This window comes from Microcaecilia unicolor, chromosome 3 (assembly GCF_901765095.1).
Source record: "Microcaecilia unicolor chromosome 3, aMicUni1.1, whole genome shotgun sequence".
Classification (NCBI taxonomy): Eukaryota; Metazoa; Chordata; class Amphibia; order Gymnophiona; family Siphonopidae; genus Microcaecilia; species Microcaecilia unicolor.
The window spans coordinates 331,789,851-331,810,558 of record NC_044033.1 but is presented as its reverse complement, the minus strand read 5'-3'; the positions used below and the strand labels follow the sequence as shown (position 1 = coordinate 331,810,558).

Below are 20,708 nucleotides of genomic sequence, written 5' to 3'. Positions count from 1 at the left end.
CAGAAGGTTTCAACGTATCATCAACGACGACACCTAGATCCCTTTTTTTGGTCGGTGACTCCTAACGTGGAACCTTGCATGACGTAGATATAATTTAGGTTCCTCTTTCCCACATGCATCACTTTGCACTTGCACACATTAAACGTCATACTTCACAGGAGTATATGCCCTTTGACACAGATGGACAATATGTGTTCCACTCTCCTCAATAAAAAATGAAGTGGCAAATCCTAACTCTTGAAGCAGTGTAAAATAAACCAGCAAATTTAATTTAAAGAAACAATTCTGGAATTGCAAGAGAATGTATTTGTAAGGGTCAAGTATGAATATTTCTACACAAGTCAACTCTACTATGCACTGTGCCCCAGCAACACAAATAGAAGTCAATCTGTACCCTGTTTGCAATGTCGATGGCTGTGTCAGACTGACTCCGCCTTTCCTTTCTCCATTCTGAATGCTGCCCATAATCTTCCGTTAGATGAAAGCTGGGAGCCGTCACATCATCCTGGGACTTGGAGATTTCTAAAATACACATGAGAATATATAGAAATAAGGGGACTGGCTCTCAAAATTGTACCACAGTCATGATGTTAACCCTGTGGATCACAGATTTTATTTATTTTAATTTACTTATACCATTTGATATATTGCTCTTCTAATACAGAAAAATCAAAGCAGTTTATAACAGTCCAACTATACACAATACTAATTCAAAGATACACCTGTAACACAGATCTGTTTAGAGGAGGAGAGATAAGGAAATGAAGTTATTTTCCTGTAGCAGGTGTTCTACAAGGACAGCAAAACACATAGGAGCTATTTTTGCTTGAAATGTCCAAATCCCGATTTGCAAAGGCAGAAAAGGGATGTCCAACACTGCAGTACATCCAAATAGCAAGAGAGCGTATTGTGGGATGTGTCACGCTAGTGAGGAAAAGTGAGCCCTTGGGCCACTGCCGAGAAGCGGCAGGCAAATCACCCAAACAGGAGGCAAGGCAGACCACAGACAGACGGGCAGAGGCTGGACTGGAGCAGCTGGACTGGAACAGAAGCACCAAGCAGAAGCAGGAGAATAGTCCATGAATCAAACAGAGTCTATAGGCTGGCAACCATCAGTAGTAAACCAGGAATCCAGCAGGGACTTGGGCAGGCAGCAGACAGTAGAATAAACCAGGAAGCAAGCAGAGTCTTGGGCAGGCAGCAGACAGTAGAATAAACCAGGAAGCAAGCAGAGTCTTGGGCAGGCAGCAGACAGTAGAATAAACCAGGAAGCAAGCAGAGTCTTGGGCAGGCAGCAGACAGTAGAATAAACCAGGAACCCAGCAGGATCAAAGACAGGCAAAGCAAGCTTTCAGGGCAGGAACCGCAACAGATCAACAAGGACAATAACACAACTGAAGACCTCTGTTGCCAAGGGAAAGTAGAAAGTTTCCAGGTGGTTAATAAAGGCAACATACAAGGGACTTCAACAGGTAAGGGTGCTGCTTAGTTCCAAAAATCCCAAGCCAGTCTGGAAGGCTGGAAAATCCGGACCGGACCGACTTCTGGAACATGGGAAACAGCAAACAGACAGTTCATCGCAGCCACCAGGTCTAAACACCAGGTGGCGAGATGCACGAGAGCCTGAAACATGGGCACAATCGTGACAGGCTGGACTAGGGAGAGCACAAAATCAGGACATCCAACAGCAATTACCAAATGGGAAGAAACTGCCAAGTCTAAAAAGAAGGATGTCTTTAGATATGCTTCAGTCATGTCCAGGGTACAAATAGGTGCTCTCATTGAGCAGCTGACCACTGGAGGAATTAAGACAAAATATCTCCTTAATCCCCTAGTAGTTGCTGTTCCCTCCTTCTCCCCTGACTTAAATGGGACACCAGGTGCTATGACAGCTTCAGATATTATGGGCATTCTTAGCATAGCAAAGCAGGAAGCAAGCCTTAGGAGTAGCCTACTGGTTAGTGCAGTGGATTTAAACCAAAGGACCCAGATTCAAATCCCACTTTAACTATTATTTTTATTTTTTATTGTAAGCCCTTCAGAAATACATAAGAACATACAAATAGCCCAGTATCCTGCTTCCAGCAGTGGCCAATCCAGGTCACAAGTACCTGGCAGAAACCCAATTAGTAGCAACATTCCATGCTACAAATCCCAGGGCAAGCAGTGGAATCCCCCATGTCCATCAATAATGACTATGGACTTTTCCTCCAGGAACTTGTCCATTGTTTAAACCAAATTGAATTCCAATCTGAACATAGACAATTTCTAGGTTCTCCCTTTAAATGAAAAAAATACAGACTTGAAACAACAGATTCGTTTCGGTATTGAATACAGTCACTCCTTTAAAATCTTGGGGCACAAAAAAACAACAGAGATTGCATAGTTTTTGGTATACACAAGACCTCCAATATCATAAACGCCAACTTTGTCAAGCTGAAATAAAATGTGATATGGTGTCGTCACCCATGACCTATCACACACAATCTATAACAGCACAGAACACTCCTATAAACATGCCATACTAACAGCTAAAAAGAAATACTATACTAATTTAATTGAAAAAGCATCAAACTCTTCTATTCTCTACAAAACAATGAAGTCATTAACTATTTATCCAACAAGGCCAACTGATTCTCATATTCGTACAGCACAGACTTTAGCATTTCATTTCTAGACTAAAGTTCAGACTTTACAAAAATCTCTCTTTTCTACCCTGCCTACAAGTCTATCTTCTCTCCCATTGCCTTCCACTATTATTCCATGCAGTAGATTCAGTAATTTCAATCAGCCATCGGCAGCCACATTATGCCAAATCATTATCTCTAAGAGAATGACTTCTGCACCTACTGATCCTATTCCAGCTAGCCTGTTTAAACATTCTATGTTGTCTTCACTTCCTTTTATTCATTCTATATGATCATTCAAACTTTACCATCAGGCTATTTTCCTGATTTTTGGAAACACGCGACCATTCTCCCAAAGATCAAAGACACTAAAGGTGTTGTCAATGACCCTAATAACTATCGTCCAGCTGCAAATTTGCCATTCATATCTAAAATTGTTGAAACAGTAGTACATTCACAACTTTAAGACTACTTCCAAAATCTCACTTTTGCACCAACAAACAGCACTTCGTAAACACCACAGCACTGAAACATCCCTATCCCTACTTGGTATTACAACCTTCATCTATCATATACTGGATCAACGCAAATCAGTTCTTCTTCTCTCGCTTGATCTATCGGGTGCCTTCGATCTAGTTGTTCATTCCATTCTGCTATGTCACCTTCAATCTATAGGTATTTCTGGTACTACCCTTGACTGGTTCACGTCTTACTTATCGGACTGGACTTATAAAGTCACTTCTCATAATTCTATATCCAAGCCATTTACACATGACATACGTGTACCTCAAGGCTCCATCTTATCACTGACACTATTCAATATCTTCATGGCTCCTCTTTCAACATTGGCTCAAACATTTGAACTTACAATGTAAGTCTATGCAGATGATAACCAAATACTCTACATTACATCATCTGACAACTAAATCTCTATCTTAAATCAAAAGGTTATTAAGGTCACAAATTGGCTTCAAGAATACAAACTGGTTTTGAACCCTTCAAAATCTAAATTTGTCTTTTTCTCTGCAATCCCAACTATCACCTTGTCTATACCTGTAGTACTTTCAGGCTCAGATTCCACAGGTGGCTACAATATGTATCCTAGGAGTCTTACTTGACTCAGAACTCTAATTCTGCCCACAAATTTCCAAAGTAATTTGTAACTGCTTCTATAAACTCCACTTAATCCACTCAATACAATCATTAATCTCATCTTCTGCACTCAATATATTAACCCACTCATTAATTATAACTCAATTAGATTAACTCCCTATATCGAGGAATTAGAGTTAAAGACCTACTTCGATTATAAATCATTCAAAACACAACCATACGACTTACAGCAAAGATTAGGAAATACAAATCATGTTACTTCTTAAAGGATACACACAGGCTGCCTTTGACACATCAAATTACCTACAGAATCCTGTTGCTTGTTTTAAAGACTCTGATATCACATGAGCCACTTTACCTTTCCCAACTTCTCATTCCCTGCTACCCTAATAGAACTCTCAGACCCGCTCAACAAAACCAACTTATTGTCCCCTAGCTACCACGAACACATCAGAGAAGCTATATTCTCGGTACAAGGTTCTCGATTATGTATGCCCTTCCCAGTTCATTAAGCCTGCAGTCTTCAGTGATAACATTTAAAACCGACCTTAAAATCTCTCTCTTTAAAGATGTTTATCAATAACTCACTTCTCTTTTAATAGTTGCAGCTCTGGCATACCAGCAATGTAGAGCTTTTCCTGCCATTTTACCCCACCCTCTTTACTATCAAAATTGTAGTCCTCCCCCTCTTCCCTGTTATATCTTGAGTTATGATATGTTATCTCCCCCACTACTTTTTAGATAGTAAATCACCCTGAAGGTTTCCGTATGGCAGGTTAGCAAATTTAAACTTGACCCTTTTTTAAACCCAGATACGCTAACCACCGTTACCACATCCTACAGAAACGAGTTCCAGAGCTTAACTATTCTTTGACTGAAAAAATATTTCCTCCAATTTGTTTTAAAAGTATTCCTATGAAATTTCATGGAGTGTCTGCTGGTATTTGTACTTTTTAAATGAGTGAAAGCAAAGATACTTACCTGTAGCAGATATTCTCCAGCAGGACTTATATTCTCACAAGTGGGTGACGCCGACCCACATCGCCCGGTACAGGACTTATGATTAGCACAAGTAGAACTTTGTGGAGCACAACACACACTCTACTGCGCAAGTGTGGGTGCCTTCCCGCCTGCCGCAAGAGCGAAGTCTCCTCAGTTTTATACTATAGCAAAAAAGTAAAAATAAGAAAGGAGACAACTCCAAGGGGAGGTGGGAAGGATTGAGAGAATATTAGGCCTGCTGTCCTCGGAGAGTACCTGCTACAGGTAAGTATATTCACTTTCTCCAAGGACAAGCAGGCCTACCTATTCTCACAAGTGGGGAATCCCTAGTATCCAGACTCACCAAAAACAACAAACATTGGTCAACTGGGCCTTGCAATAGCGAGGACATAACGCAGATAAACCTGAAGCTATATACAATCTGAATGAGAGCGCAGCCTGGAACAGATTAAAATGGGCCTAGGAGGGTGGAGTTGGATTCTAGACCCCAAACAGATTCTGCAAAACTGTCTGCCCGAACCGACTGTCGCATCAGGTATCCAGCTCAAGGCAGTAGCGGATATGAATGTGTTAAGACCACGTTGCAGCCTTGCAAAATTCTTCAAAGGAGGCCGACCTCAAGTGGGTTACTGACGCAGCCATGGCTCTGACATTGTAAGCCATGACATGGACATCTAGGACCAGCCCTGCTGGGCATAACTGAAGGAAATGCAATCTGTCTGCCAATTAGAAATGGTGTGTTTCCTAATTGCGATCCCTATCTTGTTGGCATCAAAAGAAATAAAAGTTGGGCGGACTACCTGTGGGGCCTGGTCTGCTCCATGTAGTAGGCCAATGCTCTCTTGCAAACCAAGGTATGCAAGGTGCTTTCGCCAGGATGGGCATGAGGTAGGGGAAAGAATGTTGGCAAGACAATCAACTGGTTCAGATGGAACTCCAACACCACTTTCGGTAGGAACTTATGGTGCGTGCAGAGGATTACTCTGTTGTAAAACTTATATAAGATGTATCCACTACTAAGGCCTGAAGCTCACTGACCCTACGAGCTGAAGTAACAACCACCAAGAAAAAGTACTTCAGATGGCAGGAATTCAGTGGTTCAAAAGGAGCTTTCATCAGCTGGGTGAGAACGACATTGAGATCCCATCAGGTGGAGGTTTGACAGGGGGCTTTGACAAAAGCAAACCTCTCATGAAGCGAACTAGAGGCTTACCATCTACACATTGATGATAAGCATTATTTGCACTAAGATGAACCCTTACAGAGTTGGTCATGAGACCAGACTACAAGAGGTGTAGAAGGTATTCAAGCAGGGTCTGTGTAGGGCAAGCAAGGGGATTAGGGCCTTGCTCTCACATCAAATGAAAAACCTCCTCCATTTGAAAAAATAGCACCTCTTAGTGGAGTCTATCCTGGAAGCCAGCAAGACCCGGGAGACAACCTCTGAAAGACCTAAGGAAGTGAACGCTAGGCTCTCAACATTCAAGCTGTGAGAACCAGAGACTGGAGGTTGGGATGTAGAAGAGTTTCTTCATTCTGCATGATAAAGGTCAGAAAACACTCCAATCTTCACGGTTCCTTGGAGGATAACTCCAGAAGTAGAGGGAACCATATCTGACGTGGCCAGTATGGCATGATCAGAATCATGGTTCCGCAATCTTCCTTGAGTTTCAACAAAAGTTTTCCCCACTAAAGGTATGGGAGGATTCGCATACAGCAGACCTGTCCCCCAGTTGAGAAGGAAGGCGCCTGACGCTAGTATGTTGTTGGCCTAAAGCCTGGAACAGAACTGAGGGACTTTGTTATTGATTTGAGTGGAAAAGAGATCCACTGAGGGGGTGCCCCATGAAGGAAGATCTTGCGGGCAATGCCCATATTGAGAGACCACTCATGTGGTTGTATTATCCTGCTCAGTCTGTCAGCCAGGATATTGTTTTTGTCCACCAGATAAGTGGCTCGAAGGAACATGCCATGCGGGCGAGCCCAATGCCACATCCGGACGGCCTCCTAACACAGAGGGTGTGATCTGATGCCCCCTTGCTTGTTGGTGTAATACATTGCAACTGGATTGCCTGTTTGGATGAGCACAATTTGGTGAGATAGCCAATCTCTGAAAGCTTTTAGAGCATTCCAGATCGAATGGAGCTCCAGGAGATTGATCTTAAAATTCATTTCCTGAGCAAACTAAACACCTGGGATGTGAAGCCCATCTACATCAGCCCTCCATCCCAGGAGAGATGCATCCATCGTCAGCACCTTTTGTTGCGAGGAATTTGGAATGGAAGTCCCAGAAACACATTGGATTGAATGGTCCACCACTGAAGGGAGTATACAAGCTCTGGGGACACTTGGATGACATCTTCCAGGCTCCCCATGGTCTGACACCACTGAGAAGCCAGGGTCCATTGAACTGATCTCATGTGAAGACATGTCATGGGTGTAACATACACTGTACATAAGTATTGCCATACTGGGACAGACCAAAGGTCCATCAAGCCCAGCATCCTGTTTCCAACAGTGGCCAACCCAGGTCACAAATACCTGGCAAGATCCCGAAAAAAGTACAAAACATTTTATGCTGCTTATCCCAGAAATAGTGAATTTTCCCCAAGTCCATTTAATAATGGTCTATGGACTTTTCATTTAGGAAGCCGTCCAAATCTTTTTTTTTTTTTTTTTTTTAACTCTACTAAGCTAACCGCCTTTACCACATTTTCTGGCAAATAATTCCAGAGTTGAATTACACGTTGAGTGAAGAAATATTTTCTCTGATTCGTTTTTTTATTCTCAAATTTGTTTTATTATTTTCCATTAGAAACATAACAGTATCCACACTATATCCTTGTACAGAGATTAGAACTTCTCTTTCAGCTAACATGTTTCCAACTATTACCATCCCTCCCCTATTATATTCCCCCCTCTTAGGTAGTTTTGTGACCAATTTTCTTTAGACTTGTCCATGTGTCCATTGATCAGGAGTGTCCAAGAGGATAACCACTGTTCATAGGGATTCCACGTTTTATGGTGCTGCGGAATACGGCCAGTGCATAAAGCTGTTAACTTCGACATCAGATGAATATAGTCTAGTTTCCGCAACACTGACCGCAGTTCCGGAAGTGTGGGTTGCTTCCATGCCGCAGCCAGCACCAATTTGGCGGCCACGAATAGTTGTGCGGCAAAGCGGTGTATGGAATTAGGAATTCCTGCAGGTCTAAAGTGGAGTAAGCAGTAGTCCATTCTCATCGGATAGTTCGGTCCTGTAACTTCACCCAGAAACTTCAATATCTCCCCCCAGTGCTCCTGCGCATGCTTGCATGCCCACCACACGAGTCATATCCCCCACTACCCCACATTACCTCCAACACAGAGCTGACCCTGTTTTAAACATTTTAACCAAGCGAAGGAGAGTATAGTACCAGCTATATAATACTTTATGACCGTTTTCAATTAGGGCACTGGACACAGAGACTGCTAGCAGAGATCTAAGTGCCACTTTCCACTGAGGCTTTGTATAGGTTTCCCCCATGGCCTTCTCCCATCTTGATAAGTATCACTCCACTGGGTTAGCATGTAGAAGTAGTGCCCTATATATTCTTGAGATGCTACCCCTTCCTCCTCCCTTCATCAGCCCCTCCTCCAATTTAGTTTCCGGTAGCTTTAACTCGTCCTGTGCTCTACGAGCTATAAAGTCCTTCATTTGATAGTACTGAAAAGCTTGTAGGGGAGAGAGGCCGTGCTCCTGGCACAACTCCTGGAATGGCACCGTCTTGTCAGTTTCCCACATTTGGCCTAATTCACAGAGCCCCATCTCCTCCCATTGCTGGAAAGCTATATCCTGCTTGCCTGGTCTGAACTGGGGAGCAAAGCGAAGGAACATATGCCTATAGTATACTCGCCCCGGGAAAAAGTATCCCCTTAGCTTACTCCATGTCAATAGAGGCCAGCGCATCATAGGCGGGCTTCCCTTGATTATTTCTCCTAAATCTTCCCACGACAACCAGGGGATAGCTCGCAGCGGAAAAGGTCCCATCCATTTTTGCTCCACCCTTGTCCAGGCCTTCCCTGTATCCTGAAGCCATGTAGCTATCACTCTAAGGTGGGCTGCTTGTAAGTAATGTGTGAAGGAAGGAATCTCTGATTAGTTTTAAATTTACTACTTTGTAGCTTCATCGCATGCCCCCTAGTCCTAGGATTTTTGGAAAGCGTAAACAGACGCTTCACATCTCCCCGTTCAACTCCACTCATTATTTTATAGACCTCTATCATATCTCCCCTCAGCCGCCTTTTCTCCAAGTTGAAGAGCCCCAGCCGCTTTAGCCTTTCCTCATAGGGAAGTCGTCCCATCCCCTTTATCATTTTCGTCGCCCTTCTCTGCACCTCTTCTAATTCCACTATATCTTTTTTGAGATGCGGCGACCAGAATTGAATACAATATTCAGATGCGGTCGCACCATGAAGCAATACAAAGGCATTATAACGTCCTCATTTTTGTTTTCCATTCCTTTCCTAATAATACCTAACACTCATTTGCTTTCTTAGCCGCAGTAGTACACTGATCAGAAGGTTTCAATGTATCATCAACGACCTTTCTTGGTCAGTGATTCCTAACGTGGAACCTTGCATTACGTAACTATAATTCAGGTTCCTATTTCCCACATTAAACGTCATCTGCCATTTAGATGCCCAGTCTCTCAGTCTCAAAAGGTCTGCTTGTAATTTTTCACAATCCTCCCGCGATTTAACTACTTTGAATAACTTTGTGTCGTCAGCAAATTTAATTATCTCACTAGTTACTCCCATCTCTAGGTCATTTATAAATATGTTAAAAATCAGTGGTCCCAGCACAGACCCCTGGGGAACCCCATTAACTACCATTCTCCATTGAGAATACTGACCTACTCTCTGTTTTCTATATCTTTTAACCAGTTTTTAATCCACAATAGGACACTTTCTCCTATCCCATGACTCTACAATTTCCTCTGGAGTCTTTCATGAGGTACTTTGTCAAATGCCTCCTGAAAATCCAGAGACACAATATGAACCGGCTCACCTTTATCCACGTTTGTTCACCCCTTCAAAGAAATATAATAGATTGGTGAGGCAAGATTTCACATGTAGAAGCCATGTGGCTCAGCAATCTCAACATCTGCCAAGTCGTGACCTGCTGAGAAGTTCGAACCCTGGAAGTATGACAAGAGTGTCCGCTCTCATCTTCAGAAGATAGATTCAAACCTTCTGTGTATCGAGCAGGGCTCCTATGAACTCCAATCGCTGGACAAAGTGAATACGGGACAGGGTAGTTTAAAACGAATAGTCATCCGCATGACTTTCCGGAGAGGTGTTCTTTACCAGCCAATCGTCAAGACATGTGAACACATGGACTCCCAGTCTGCGTAGCGATGCTGAAACTACTGCTAGACAGTTGGAGAAGACCCTGGGAGCTTACACAAGGCCAAAAGGCAACATGTGGTACTGAAAGTGATGTGTTCCCAGTCAATATTGAGGAAACTTCCAATGGGCTGGAAGTATCAGGATGTGAGTATATGTATCCTTTAAGTCCAGAGCATAACCAATCATTTTCCTGAATCACTGGGAGAAGGGTGCCCAGGAAAACCATCCTGAACTTTTCTCAGTCTAGGAATTTGCTCAGGGCCCATAGGTCTAGGATGGGATGCATCCCCCCCCCCTTTTCTTTTGCACAAGGAAGTACCTGGAATAAAATCCCCACCCTTCCTCCCCTGGTAAAATAGGCTCAACCGTGTGGGCTCTCAAAAAGGCTGAGAGTTCCTCTGCAAGTACTTGCATGAATGAGCTCTCAGTGGGCAATTTGGAGTTTTGAGATACCAATTGCACGCGTATCCAAGATGGACTATTTGAAGAACACACCGGTCGGAGGTTATAAGGGGCCATCTTTCTTGAAAAAAATGTCAACCTCCCCCTGACCAGCAAGTTGTCCGGGACAGACACTTTTACTGCAGCAATGCTCTGCTGGAGCCAGTCAAAAGCTAGTCCCTTGCTTTGCTGGAGAGCAACATGGGTCTTTGGTGCACACTGTTGACATGAATGAGCGTGCAGGGGTTGAGCCTGAGCAGGCTTGAGAGCCCAGAGGTTGTACCTATGCTTCTGACAGTAATAAGGACTCCTCGGCTTGCCAAAAGCCCTCCTGGTTGAGGAGGCAGATGCAGCAGGCGCTCGGAGGGAGAGAGAAGACATGCTATCAGTATGTTTCTTGATTTGATCTATGATCTCCTCAATCTTCTCTTCATAAAGATTATCCCACAGCATGGGGCATCTGCCAACCTCTGCTGAACAGAATGTTCCAAGTCAGAAACACGCAGCCATGAGAGTCTGCACATTGCTATACTCTGAGCAGAGATCCTGGATGCCACATCAAAGTGTGTAAGTGCACCTGGCCAAGAACGTTCGACATGCCTTCTGCTGCTTGCCCAACTGGCAAAGTGACTCAGCCTGCTCCAGAGGGAGCATCTCAACCAGGTCCAACAACTCGTGCCCCAAGTTTCACAAGTAGACACTTGTGAAGAGCTGGTCAGAGTGTATTCGGAAGTTGAACATTGAAGTCTGGAACATCTTTCTCTCAAAAGAATCCAGGGTTCTAGTTTCTCTTCCTGGGAGCACCAAGGCATAGTCCATGGAACTCATGGCTCTTTTGAGAGCGTATTCCACCACCATGGAGTTGGGAGGCAACTGAGGATTATCAAAACCAGGTGTACTGTGGATCCAGTACATGGTATTGATCTTGGGTATGACCAGAACCAACAGAGGGGACCCATTTCCTAACAAGGACTTCCTGGAGTATCTCATGGAGAGGGAGAGTCACAACCTCCCTAGGAGGAGACGTGTAGTCCAGGACCTTGAGAAATTTGCCCTGGGCTCGTCCTCCATTTCCAAAGGCAATGGAATGGCCTGAGCCATTTTCTTGACAAAAGAAGGGAATGAAAGGCTCTCCGGAACAGACTTTCTCCTTTCAGGTTGAGGGGAGGGTTCAGAGGGAATCCATAAAACTCATCTGAGGAAAAGTACCTTGAACCTCCTCTGAATCCCATGAGCGCTCCTCTTTGATGTCAGACAATACCTCCTGATGGGAGTGTCGAGACCAAACCTGCCTAGACGAGGAGGAACCATGTCCTCAAGAAAGGTGTCGAGAAGTCTGTTCCTGCCTTGACTCTGGCGAAGCTTCCTCCACCGATGTCAAGGGACTGCCAGCTTGGGTGGCAGTCGACACCGGAGCCGCATACGGTGTGGGAGGCTGCAAGCGGCGTCGGTTTCTGAGGCCGCACCACAGGCTGAGGGCCAAGAAGCCACAATGTGAGGCAGGGTAGTCGCAAGGACCCCCAATGTCGATGCACACCATTGCAGAAGGGCATCCAGCAGCTCAGGGAGCAAAGCCCGGAGGCGCTCATCGAGGGCTGACACCGGGAAAGGCTGAGGTACTGGTGGAGGTGCAGGTTGCAGAACTGCCAGGGTCAATGTGGGAGCTGGGTCTTGGCTGCTGGGAGACCAACACCGTTGGCACCTCCTGTATGGAGGGGGAGCAGTTCTCCCAGGGATGATGCTTCTGAGGAGCCGAATCCTTTGATGCTCCAGAGCTCCCAGCACCATGTGAAGAGGGTGATCGATGCCGATGCTTTTTGGTCTTCTCCTGAATCTTGTCATTAAGGCTCCTCAGTGCCAACGAGGACGATGTTGAATTTGCCTCAGGGTCAGGTCCAATGATGGATGGTCCCAGGGACCCTGCACAGCAGGGGGTCTCAATCTAGGTGGATACCCATTCGATGCTTCACTGCTCCCAGTGTCCAAGGGTCTAGCAGCAGCCATGCTTACTGACGCTCCCGATGCCGGTGTGGTGCTTGACAACGATGCCAATGTCAAGGAACTGGATTTGTCTACAAAAATCCTCTCTTGTTGTGCATCTCTGCAAACCTGGGTCGTCTTCTTCATACAAAGGTAGAGAACACAGTAAGTCGGGCTATGGTCGGGCCCCTGAAGACACCAAGAATGGGTGTCTTTCCCAGAGATCGTTCGATTGCACCTGGTACAGCGCTTAAAGCCACTGGGAACCTTTGTGGACATGGAAGGAAAAACTTCCTTGGCTCAATTAAACGAAGCAATGGTGCCTGAAAAAGGGGCAAGGCAAAATGGAAGGGAAAAATCCCACCGAAGTCAAGGCCTAAAATGGCCGAATGATGGAAAAGAAACTTCAAGTCGGGCAAAATAAACTAGAAGATAAAAGAAAGAGGCAAAAAAAAGGGGGGTTCACAAACAGGAACACAAAAAGGATGAAAAAAAAAGCATTTTGGACCGAGCAAATCAGCATACTCTCTGCTGCATACCCAACCCCACCCCAATGTACCTGCACACCTCTTAGCCTGGCCAGTAGCATGTAAGCCTTTGCTAATCTGGGAAGCCACACAGCACACTATGAAAGGGAAAGCTTGTGAGCAGCAATGGGCCAACCTGAGCCTATCCCCCTAATCCTTCAATGGCACCAATAAACAGTTGAACAGCTAACAGTACTTGGCCAATAGTCAGAAGGTGGCCAGAGGGTTGTTTTTTTTTTTAATATATATAATGCTGGCTGTACCCCCAGGTTTACTGTTTCCAGCATCTCTTCTTCCCTCTGCTTCCCCCTGTTGTGTCCAGCATCTTTCTCAGCCACGTTCAGCATTTTCTCCCCCTACTGCGGCTGCTGGCTCCACCACTATCACCACTGCCCTACCTCTGATCCTAAAAGATTTGATGCAGGACCTTTGAGAATCTGCATGCCTCCAGGCCTGCAACATCCTGCCCCCTCTGACAGTTCAGAAAGTGCAGGATGAGGCCAGCCTTGAGTGCTTGCAGGTACTCAAACGCCCTACTGCTCTTTGTGTTCTTGGCCTTGCTTTCATCCTGCTGCTGCCCCCCTTCCCCCCAAAAGCTGCCACCCTACATAGACACGTTGTTTGCCTCATTGCAGGGCCCACTGTAGCTGTATAGGGTTGTGCAAAGGTTCCGCACAAGAATACCCACAGTGACAAGCATGGATATTAAGTAGTAGAAAGTTACTAAACAATCAGAGATACCTTTTAAAATTTTAGCTGCCAATCACATTATTTAAAATCATTTTCACTAGCTAAGGACTACAAATCTGAACATGAATTCAAACTTTGAGAGACAAGCTCTTTGTGGCCCTGGACAAGTCGCTTAATCTTTTTTATGCCTCGGTTTACTCAGTTGCAGATTTAACATCCCTAGATGCTCAGATATTTGAATATCCAACTACCCACTCTAAGGCAGAGCAAAAGGAACTCTTAAAAGTCATGGCTAGCTTGAGGATACCCCTCAAATGAAGTTCTAGATAACTTTCCTCATTAATCAATAGAACTGCACAGGAGAAGACACTCAAGAAAAATACAGGTAGTAGGATGGTCTCCCGGGCAGCTGACTGTGGGCAATTGCATATTCTGCCCTTTTGGGAAGTCAGCCCATGGGCTTCCCGTAAGATTCCTTAAAAATAATAATAGAAGCAACACTATCAACCATGTCCCTTCTTCCCATCTCCATAAGAATCTAGCATGCCAGGGAATCCTGCTCTGATATTCACCTTAGTCCCTTTCTCCAGTGCAAGACTATTGATGTGCACTTACTTTTCATGTGTGTTGTCAGGGAAAGAAACAAGTTTTCTACCGACTTTGTAAACCCTTTTGATTGGCTGAGATTCTGAAAAAAACCAGAAATAAAATACGATTCATATATCTTTTCACCTTTTGATCTAATAGGATATCACGGATGGCCTAGTGGTATGAGCAATTGGTTAAGAACTAGCAAAATCAGCATTCAAATCCAACTACCCTTCATGTGACCTGGGCAAGGCCATTAAATCAGGTACAAAATTAGATTGTGAGTCTTCTGGAAAAAGGAAAATTCCTGCTGTATCTGAATGTAATTCACTTCAAACTACCACTGAAAAGGAAAGGACTAAATTCCCTCAAAAAAACCCCAAAAGCCTCCAAAATGAAAAAAAGAACAAAATTCAGTTCTGGGCATTATGACAAGGGGAAAGGTACCTCCCTACCTAAACATAATTTTAGACAATGTTCTTAACGGGCTGTGAGAAACTCAGTCAGAAGCCCTGTAACTAAGCTGTGTTAAGCAACTAGCATGGATTTTACCACTGTATCAGGGGCATAGCTATGGGTGGGCCTGGGTGGTCCCAGGACCACCCAGTTTTGGTTCAAGCCCAACCAGAAGCGCTGCACCCCAGCCAATGAAAATTCAACATCCCCTCTCTTCCTTCCCTCCAACCTCCTGCATGTCCAGTACCTCTTCCCTTCTCTCCACCCATGATTGTCCAGTGCATCTCACCCCTCCAGCACTTCCGGCACTTCCATGTTTTTCTCACCCTCCCCTGCTATGGTTGCGCTTGCACTTTAATGCTATCATGCCACTAGGCAGGAACTCCACACAGCACGCCGGGGCCTTTCCTCTACCGCGTCTCACTCACTGATGCAACTTCCTGTTACGCAGGCTGGGCAGGATGCGGCAGAGAGAGAAGGCTCTGACACAGAATGCAGGCTTCTGTGGAGTTTCTGCTGGGCGGCAATGATAAAATGAAGTGAAAGTGCCGCGGCGGGGATGGGGCGAGGGTAAGGAAGACGCGGAAGTGGCAGTTCCAGAACTATGGAAGTGGAGAGGTGCTGGACATGTGGGGGGTTGAAGGGAAGAGGCGCTGGACATGCATGCATGTGGGTGGGAGGTTGGATGGAAGGGAGAAAGGCACTGGGCATGTAAGGAGGAGCTGAAGGGAAGGGATAGAGATGTGCAGGGCCATGCTGATACGGTAAGCGGGGTAAGCACCGCAGGAGGGTGCCGCCACGGTGCTTACCCTCGCCGCTTACCTGAGCTCCGCGCCGCTGAGGCCTTTAAATCTTTTACCTCCGGTCGCAGCAGCGTCAGTGTAAGCGCTGCCGACATCTCCCTTCCCTTTGCGCTGGTTGGTTCCCTCAGTGTCCCGCCTTCTTCTGACGTCAGAAGAAGGCGGGACACTGAGGGAACCAACCAGTGCGAAGGGATGGGAGACGTCGGCAGTGCTTTCACTGATGCTGCTGCGACCGGAGGTAAAAGATTTAAAGGCCCAGGGCGCGGAGCTGAGGTAAGGGAAGGGCAGAGAGGCATGGATGGGAGGGCAGGGCCCAGGGAGAGGACAAATTGCTGGAAATGGAGGGGAGGGGAGAGAGGAGGATTGCTGGCTATGGATGGAGGAGGGAAGGGCAGAGAAGGACAAGGATGGACATGGATGGGAGGGCAGGGCCCAGAGAGAGGACAAATTGATGGAAATGGAGGGGAGGGGAGGGGAGAGAGGAGGATTGCTGGCTATGGATGGAGAGAAGGGCAGAGAAAGACAAGGATGGACATGGATGGGAGGACAGGGCCCAGGGAGAGGAGAAATTGCTGAAAATGGAGGGGAAGGGAGAGAGGAGGATTGCTGGCTATGGATGGAGGAGGGAAGGGCAGAGGGACAAGGATGGACATGGATGAGAGGGCAGGGCCCAGGGAGAGGAGAAATTGCTGAAAATGGAGGGGAGGGAAGGGGAGAGAGGATTGCTGGCTATGGATGGAGGAGGGAAGAGCAGAGAGGGACAAGGATGGACATGGATGGGAGGGCAGGACCCAGGGAGACAGGAGAAATTGCTGGAAATGGATATAGAGCAAGAAATGAAGAAATGAGGAAAGTAAAGAAATAAATGGAAAGGAAGCCCTGGAAACGGAGTTAAGATAGCAGCAGAATCAGAATGATCGGAAAAAGAAAGTCACCAAACAAAGGTAGAAAAAAATCATTTTATTTTCATTTTAGCATTTGGAATATGTCCACTTTGAGAATTTACATCTGCTATCTTATTTTGCAATGTATAGCAATTTGTTTCTAAGAATATTGCTGACAATTCTTTTCAGTGTGGCAAGTGGTGAGCAATCATTTTCACGGTGGGGGGGGGGGGGGGGGGGGGGGGAGGGCGCCAACTAATAGTCTGCAGGGGGGCACCAGAGACCCTAGGCACGGCCCTGGAGATGTGTAACTGTGAGGGGAGGGAAGGGAGAGAGGTGGTGAATATATAGGGGAAGGAAAGGGAGATAGCTGCTGGATATGTGGATGAAAGGGAATGGGGAGAGGTGCTAGGCATGCAAGGGGGCCTGAAGTGAAGTGAGAGAGGTGCTAGATATGCATGGGAGGGCTGGAGGGAAGGGGGAGAGATGTGGACCTGCAATGGTGGCTGGAACAAAGGGACAGAGGTGCTGGACCTATGGGAGGGGGAAGGGTTAGGGTTAGAGGGAAGGGAGAGGGATGTTGGACCAAGGAGATAAAGAAAGGAGGGTTCAAATGCTGAACCCACAGTGGGAGAATGAACCAGATACATAAGGGGGAGGGAAGAGAGAAGGAGTGCAGATGGTTGGGGTGGGGTCAGAGAGGAGAGAGACACATTGGTGTAAGGGAGGGAGAAAAGGGACACAGAGGTATAGAGAAACAGAAGGGAGATGACAGGCATTGGGTAGGAGCATGGGGACAGGGACACAGGTGAGATGCTGTATTGGGATGGCATATGGGCACAGAGGGGCAATGCCTGACATGGGGGTAGGGAAGGAGATAAGGAAATAAAGATACAAAGAACACAAGGGGGGAAGAAGATATGGGAATAGAGATACAATGGACACAGAGAGGAGGTACCAGCCAAAGGCGAGAATAGGAACACAGAAGGGAGATGCTGGGCATGGGGTACATGGGTGCACAAAAGAATGATGATGGATGCGGGGATATGAACACAAGGGAAATGCTGGACAAGGAAATATAGGGACACAGAGATGGATGGTGGACATGGAGAAATATCAAATGGACAGGTAAGACAGAGGGATGCAGAAACCAGAAACTGGGACCAATATGATGTGAAAAAAAAAATGACCAGACAACAAAAAAGTACAAATTTTTTTTTTATATTTTCTATTTTGAGATTAGAATATGCCAGATTTGGCATGTACATCTTGCCAGACCTGGTGTTAGACTTGGCTGCGGCCCAGGGCAGAAATCTGGGAGAGGACCCCAAAGCCCATTACCAGGCTGCACCTTCTTCAGCTTCTGGCAGGCTTGGGGCTCTCTCCGGCCAGGGAGCCAAGCACAATTGCCCTAGCTGCACCCCCCACCCCAAAACACCATCCCTGGCATGTGCTCTAGGTTCTGAATGACCTTTTGTTTATAGATTTTTTTTAATTACTTTACAATATGTCCATTATTGAGATTGCCAAAATGTATCTGTATGGTGAATTTTATGGGGAAATGTCCTTACTCTGCTCTGCATCCATTGTTGGTGGAAGGCCAGGAGGTTCTCTGCATGCAGAATGTATTTGGCTTCAATACCATATGTGTGTAGGAGGACCGTTGCTCAATGGGGACTGAAGAAGAGTGCAGTCTCTTGAACTTCCCTTAGCTCTCAATTGGCCATTGAAGCCTGCATTGCTATCCTCATTGGAGTAATTGGGAGTGAGGTAGAGGTGGAGCATGGAGTGGGGTGGGGTAGGGACAGAGCATGGGTGCATCAGATGACTGTTTTTTTTTTCTCTCTCTTTCAAAAGTTGGAAACTCAAGTGCCCACCCATCCAACCTGTTGGTCCACCCCAAAATTGTCTTCTGGCTACACCACTGCACTGGATAGCCATTATACAGAGCTGCACTAAAGCTACCGCACAATAAACCAGCCAGTGTGATTTAAAAACAAAACAAAACCTCTTTATTAGCTGCTTAATGAGGGCTTTTGGGCGGGTCATGCAAGTAGATAGAAAATAGCGGGTTCAATTCCTGCTGCAGCAACTTGTGACTCTGGGCAAATTACTAAACCCTCCATTGCCCAAGGTACAAAATAAGTACCTGTATATAATATGCAAACTGCTTTGATTGTAACCACAGAAAGGCGGTTTACCAAATCCTATCCCCTTTCCCTTCAGTCAGTCTCATATGATACCCCCACTAAGACCCCCCCCCCCCAAGCAGTCCCTCCCTGTACCCCAAATCTCCTCCACTCCCTACCTCCTCCAGGAATTATTTAAAGGTCTCCATGTTTGTCTAACAGAAGCAGTCCCCTTCTGCTTCTGTCCTGAAGGTGCCATGGGTTTAAAATGGCAGATCTGATCCCTAGTGGGAGTTTTGCAGCACTACTCTTAATGAGTCAATCTGCTGGTGAGGGGGGGTTGAAATATTAGGCAACTGCTTGTGGACGGTTTGCTATCAGGGACGGCCTTTGTGAAGGGCTCAGATCAGAGGAGTGGCAACATGGGGAGAACTATTCTGGGGGGGGGGGGGGTTAGATGAGGGAGGTGATCGGATTAAGGGTGGCCACTTGGGGAGTGTCTATTCAGGGGAGTTATGTTAGAGAGAGTATTGGATCAGGGTCCTTAATTAGGAGTGATTGGAGGATATGCGGTTCGGAGGGGGTATCTGGGATGGCACTGTGTTTCATAGTCTTGCAGATGACATGGGTACTACCATGCTATCTCCCAAAGCATGTAACGTGTGTACGTGTCTGCCCTGTGTGGTAAATGTAGGGCAAATGCTAGGCATGCCCCAAGTATTTACCACATAGGCTTTGCACTAGAGGCCAACCAAAACCAGGATTCTCGGTTTCAACCAAAACTGAACCAGCAACTGAAATTTGCAGTTATGTTTTGGTCGAACCCCCTCCCCCCACAATCACACTTAGCGGCCCCCACCCCCTTGCTATCACTCTCACCACCGCCACAGACCACTCCCCCCATAATCACTCTCGTTGCCCCCCCTCCTTCTCTCTCACTACCTACCCCAAGGCCCCTCCGCAGGCCTACCTTTAAGCTTCCAGGTGTTCAAGTGGGTCTTCATGGCAAGAACAATCCCCAGTCCCTCTTCCCCTGACAGTTCCACAGCCAAAATGGCTGCTGAGACTTCCCACAGCAGTCTTGCAAGGTCCTGATGGCCAGCTTGGGACTAGAAACAGCAGAAGCAATCTCCAGTCACTTCTGCTTATGCTGTTTCTAATCTCAAAATGGCTGCTGGGACCTCCCACGGCAGTCTCTGCCGCAGGACATCCCAGCAGCTATTTTGATTATAGAACCAGTGGGGACAAGAGCAACTGGGGATTGCTCGTGCCCTGAAGGACCAATAGACCACCAGGAGCTTTAAAGGTAGGCCCGGGGAGGGCCTGTGGGGGATAGGGAGAAGGGTGGTTTGCTTTTTGCACTTACTGCACCTTAATGTTTGCAGCTAAGGTGCAGTAAGCGCTAAAGTATACTGCATTTTAGTAAAAGGGCCCTTAAATGGCACCCACAATCTATCTTTTTTCTTGTCAAATAGAAGCGTTTTTATTAATTTGGCTGCCAAAAACTTGATGACGCCTTTAAGTCCGAATGTAGGTCAATTTCATAATCCCTCCAATTAAAATATAATTAAGCCCATGGTGTGGTTTTGCTTGTAGAGTTAGCAGCAACACAAAACTCTGAAAAATTTATAAGCTCAGCTTGCACAGGATCACATGATGCGTTGAAGGAGCAGGATGTAGTTTAGGTTGGCTCCCAGGTCCCTGTGGCCTTTTCCCCCTATAAACAGCACACCAATGATTGTCTTCAGCTCACTGGCAGTAACAGTCCTGCAACAGTGGTATATTGACAGATTTTTGATTTCCTGAGAACAAACAATGCCCGGTAAGGGGGTCAAAAAATGCAGAGAGAGGAGGCCAAGATTACGGATACACCGCATGCGGAGGTGCTGGTCTTTTCTAAACATTTTGGGGTTATGGCTGCTGAAAAATGATGTCAGCGGCAGAGCCACCTCCACACCTGTTGGCTCGCCCTCACCATAGGATAAACAGACAAAGTTCCAGGCGGCAGAGCAGGATTAGTATGAAGCACTGTACTAAAATGGATATGTGGTACCAGATGAATTTCCAGGGATGTAGC

General features: G+C 46.1%; 1 protein-coding gene across 2 annotated transcripts in view; it reads right to left on the bottom strand.

Moving 5' to 3' along the window:
• Nucleotides 1-20,708, bottom strand: part of SYTL3 (synaptotagmin like 3) — a 255,264-nt gene that overhangs the window by 106,300 nt on the left and 128,256 nt on the right. For both annotated transcript variants that reach the window (XM_030198421.1, XM_030198420.1), the window contains exons 7-8: nt 14,387-14,459; nt 395-522 (exon numbers count right to left, since the gene is read on the bottom strand). In XM_030198421.1, coding sequence (XP_030054281.1) covers nt 395-522; nt 14,387-14,459 — 201 coding nt within the window. The remainder of the gene's footprint in view (nt 1-394; nt 523-14,386; nt 14,460-20,708) is intronic.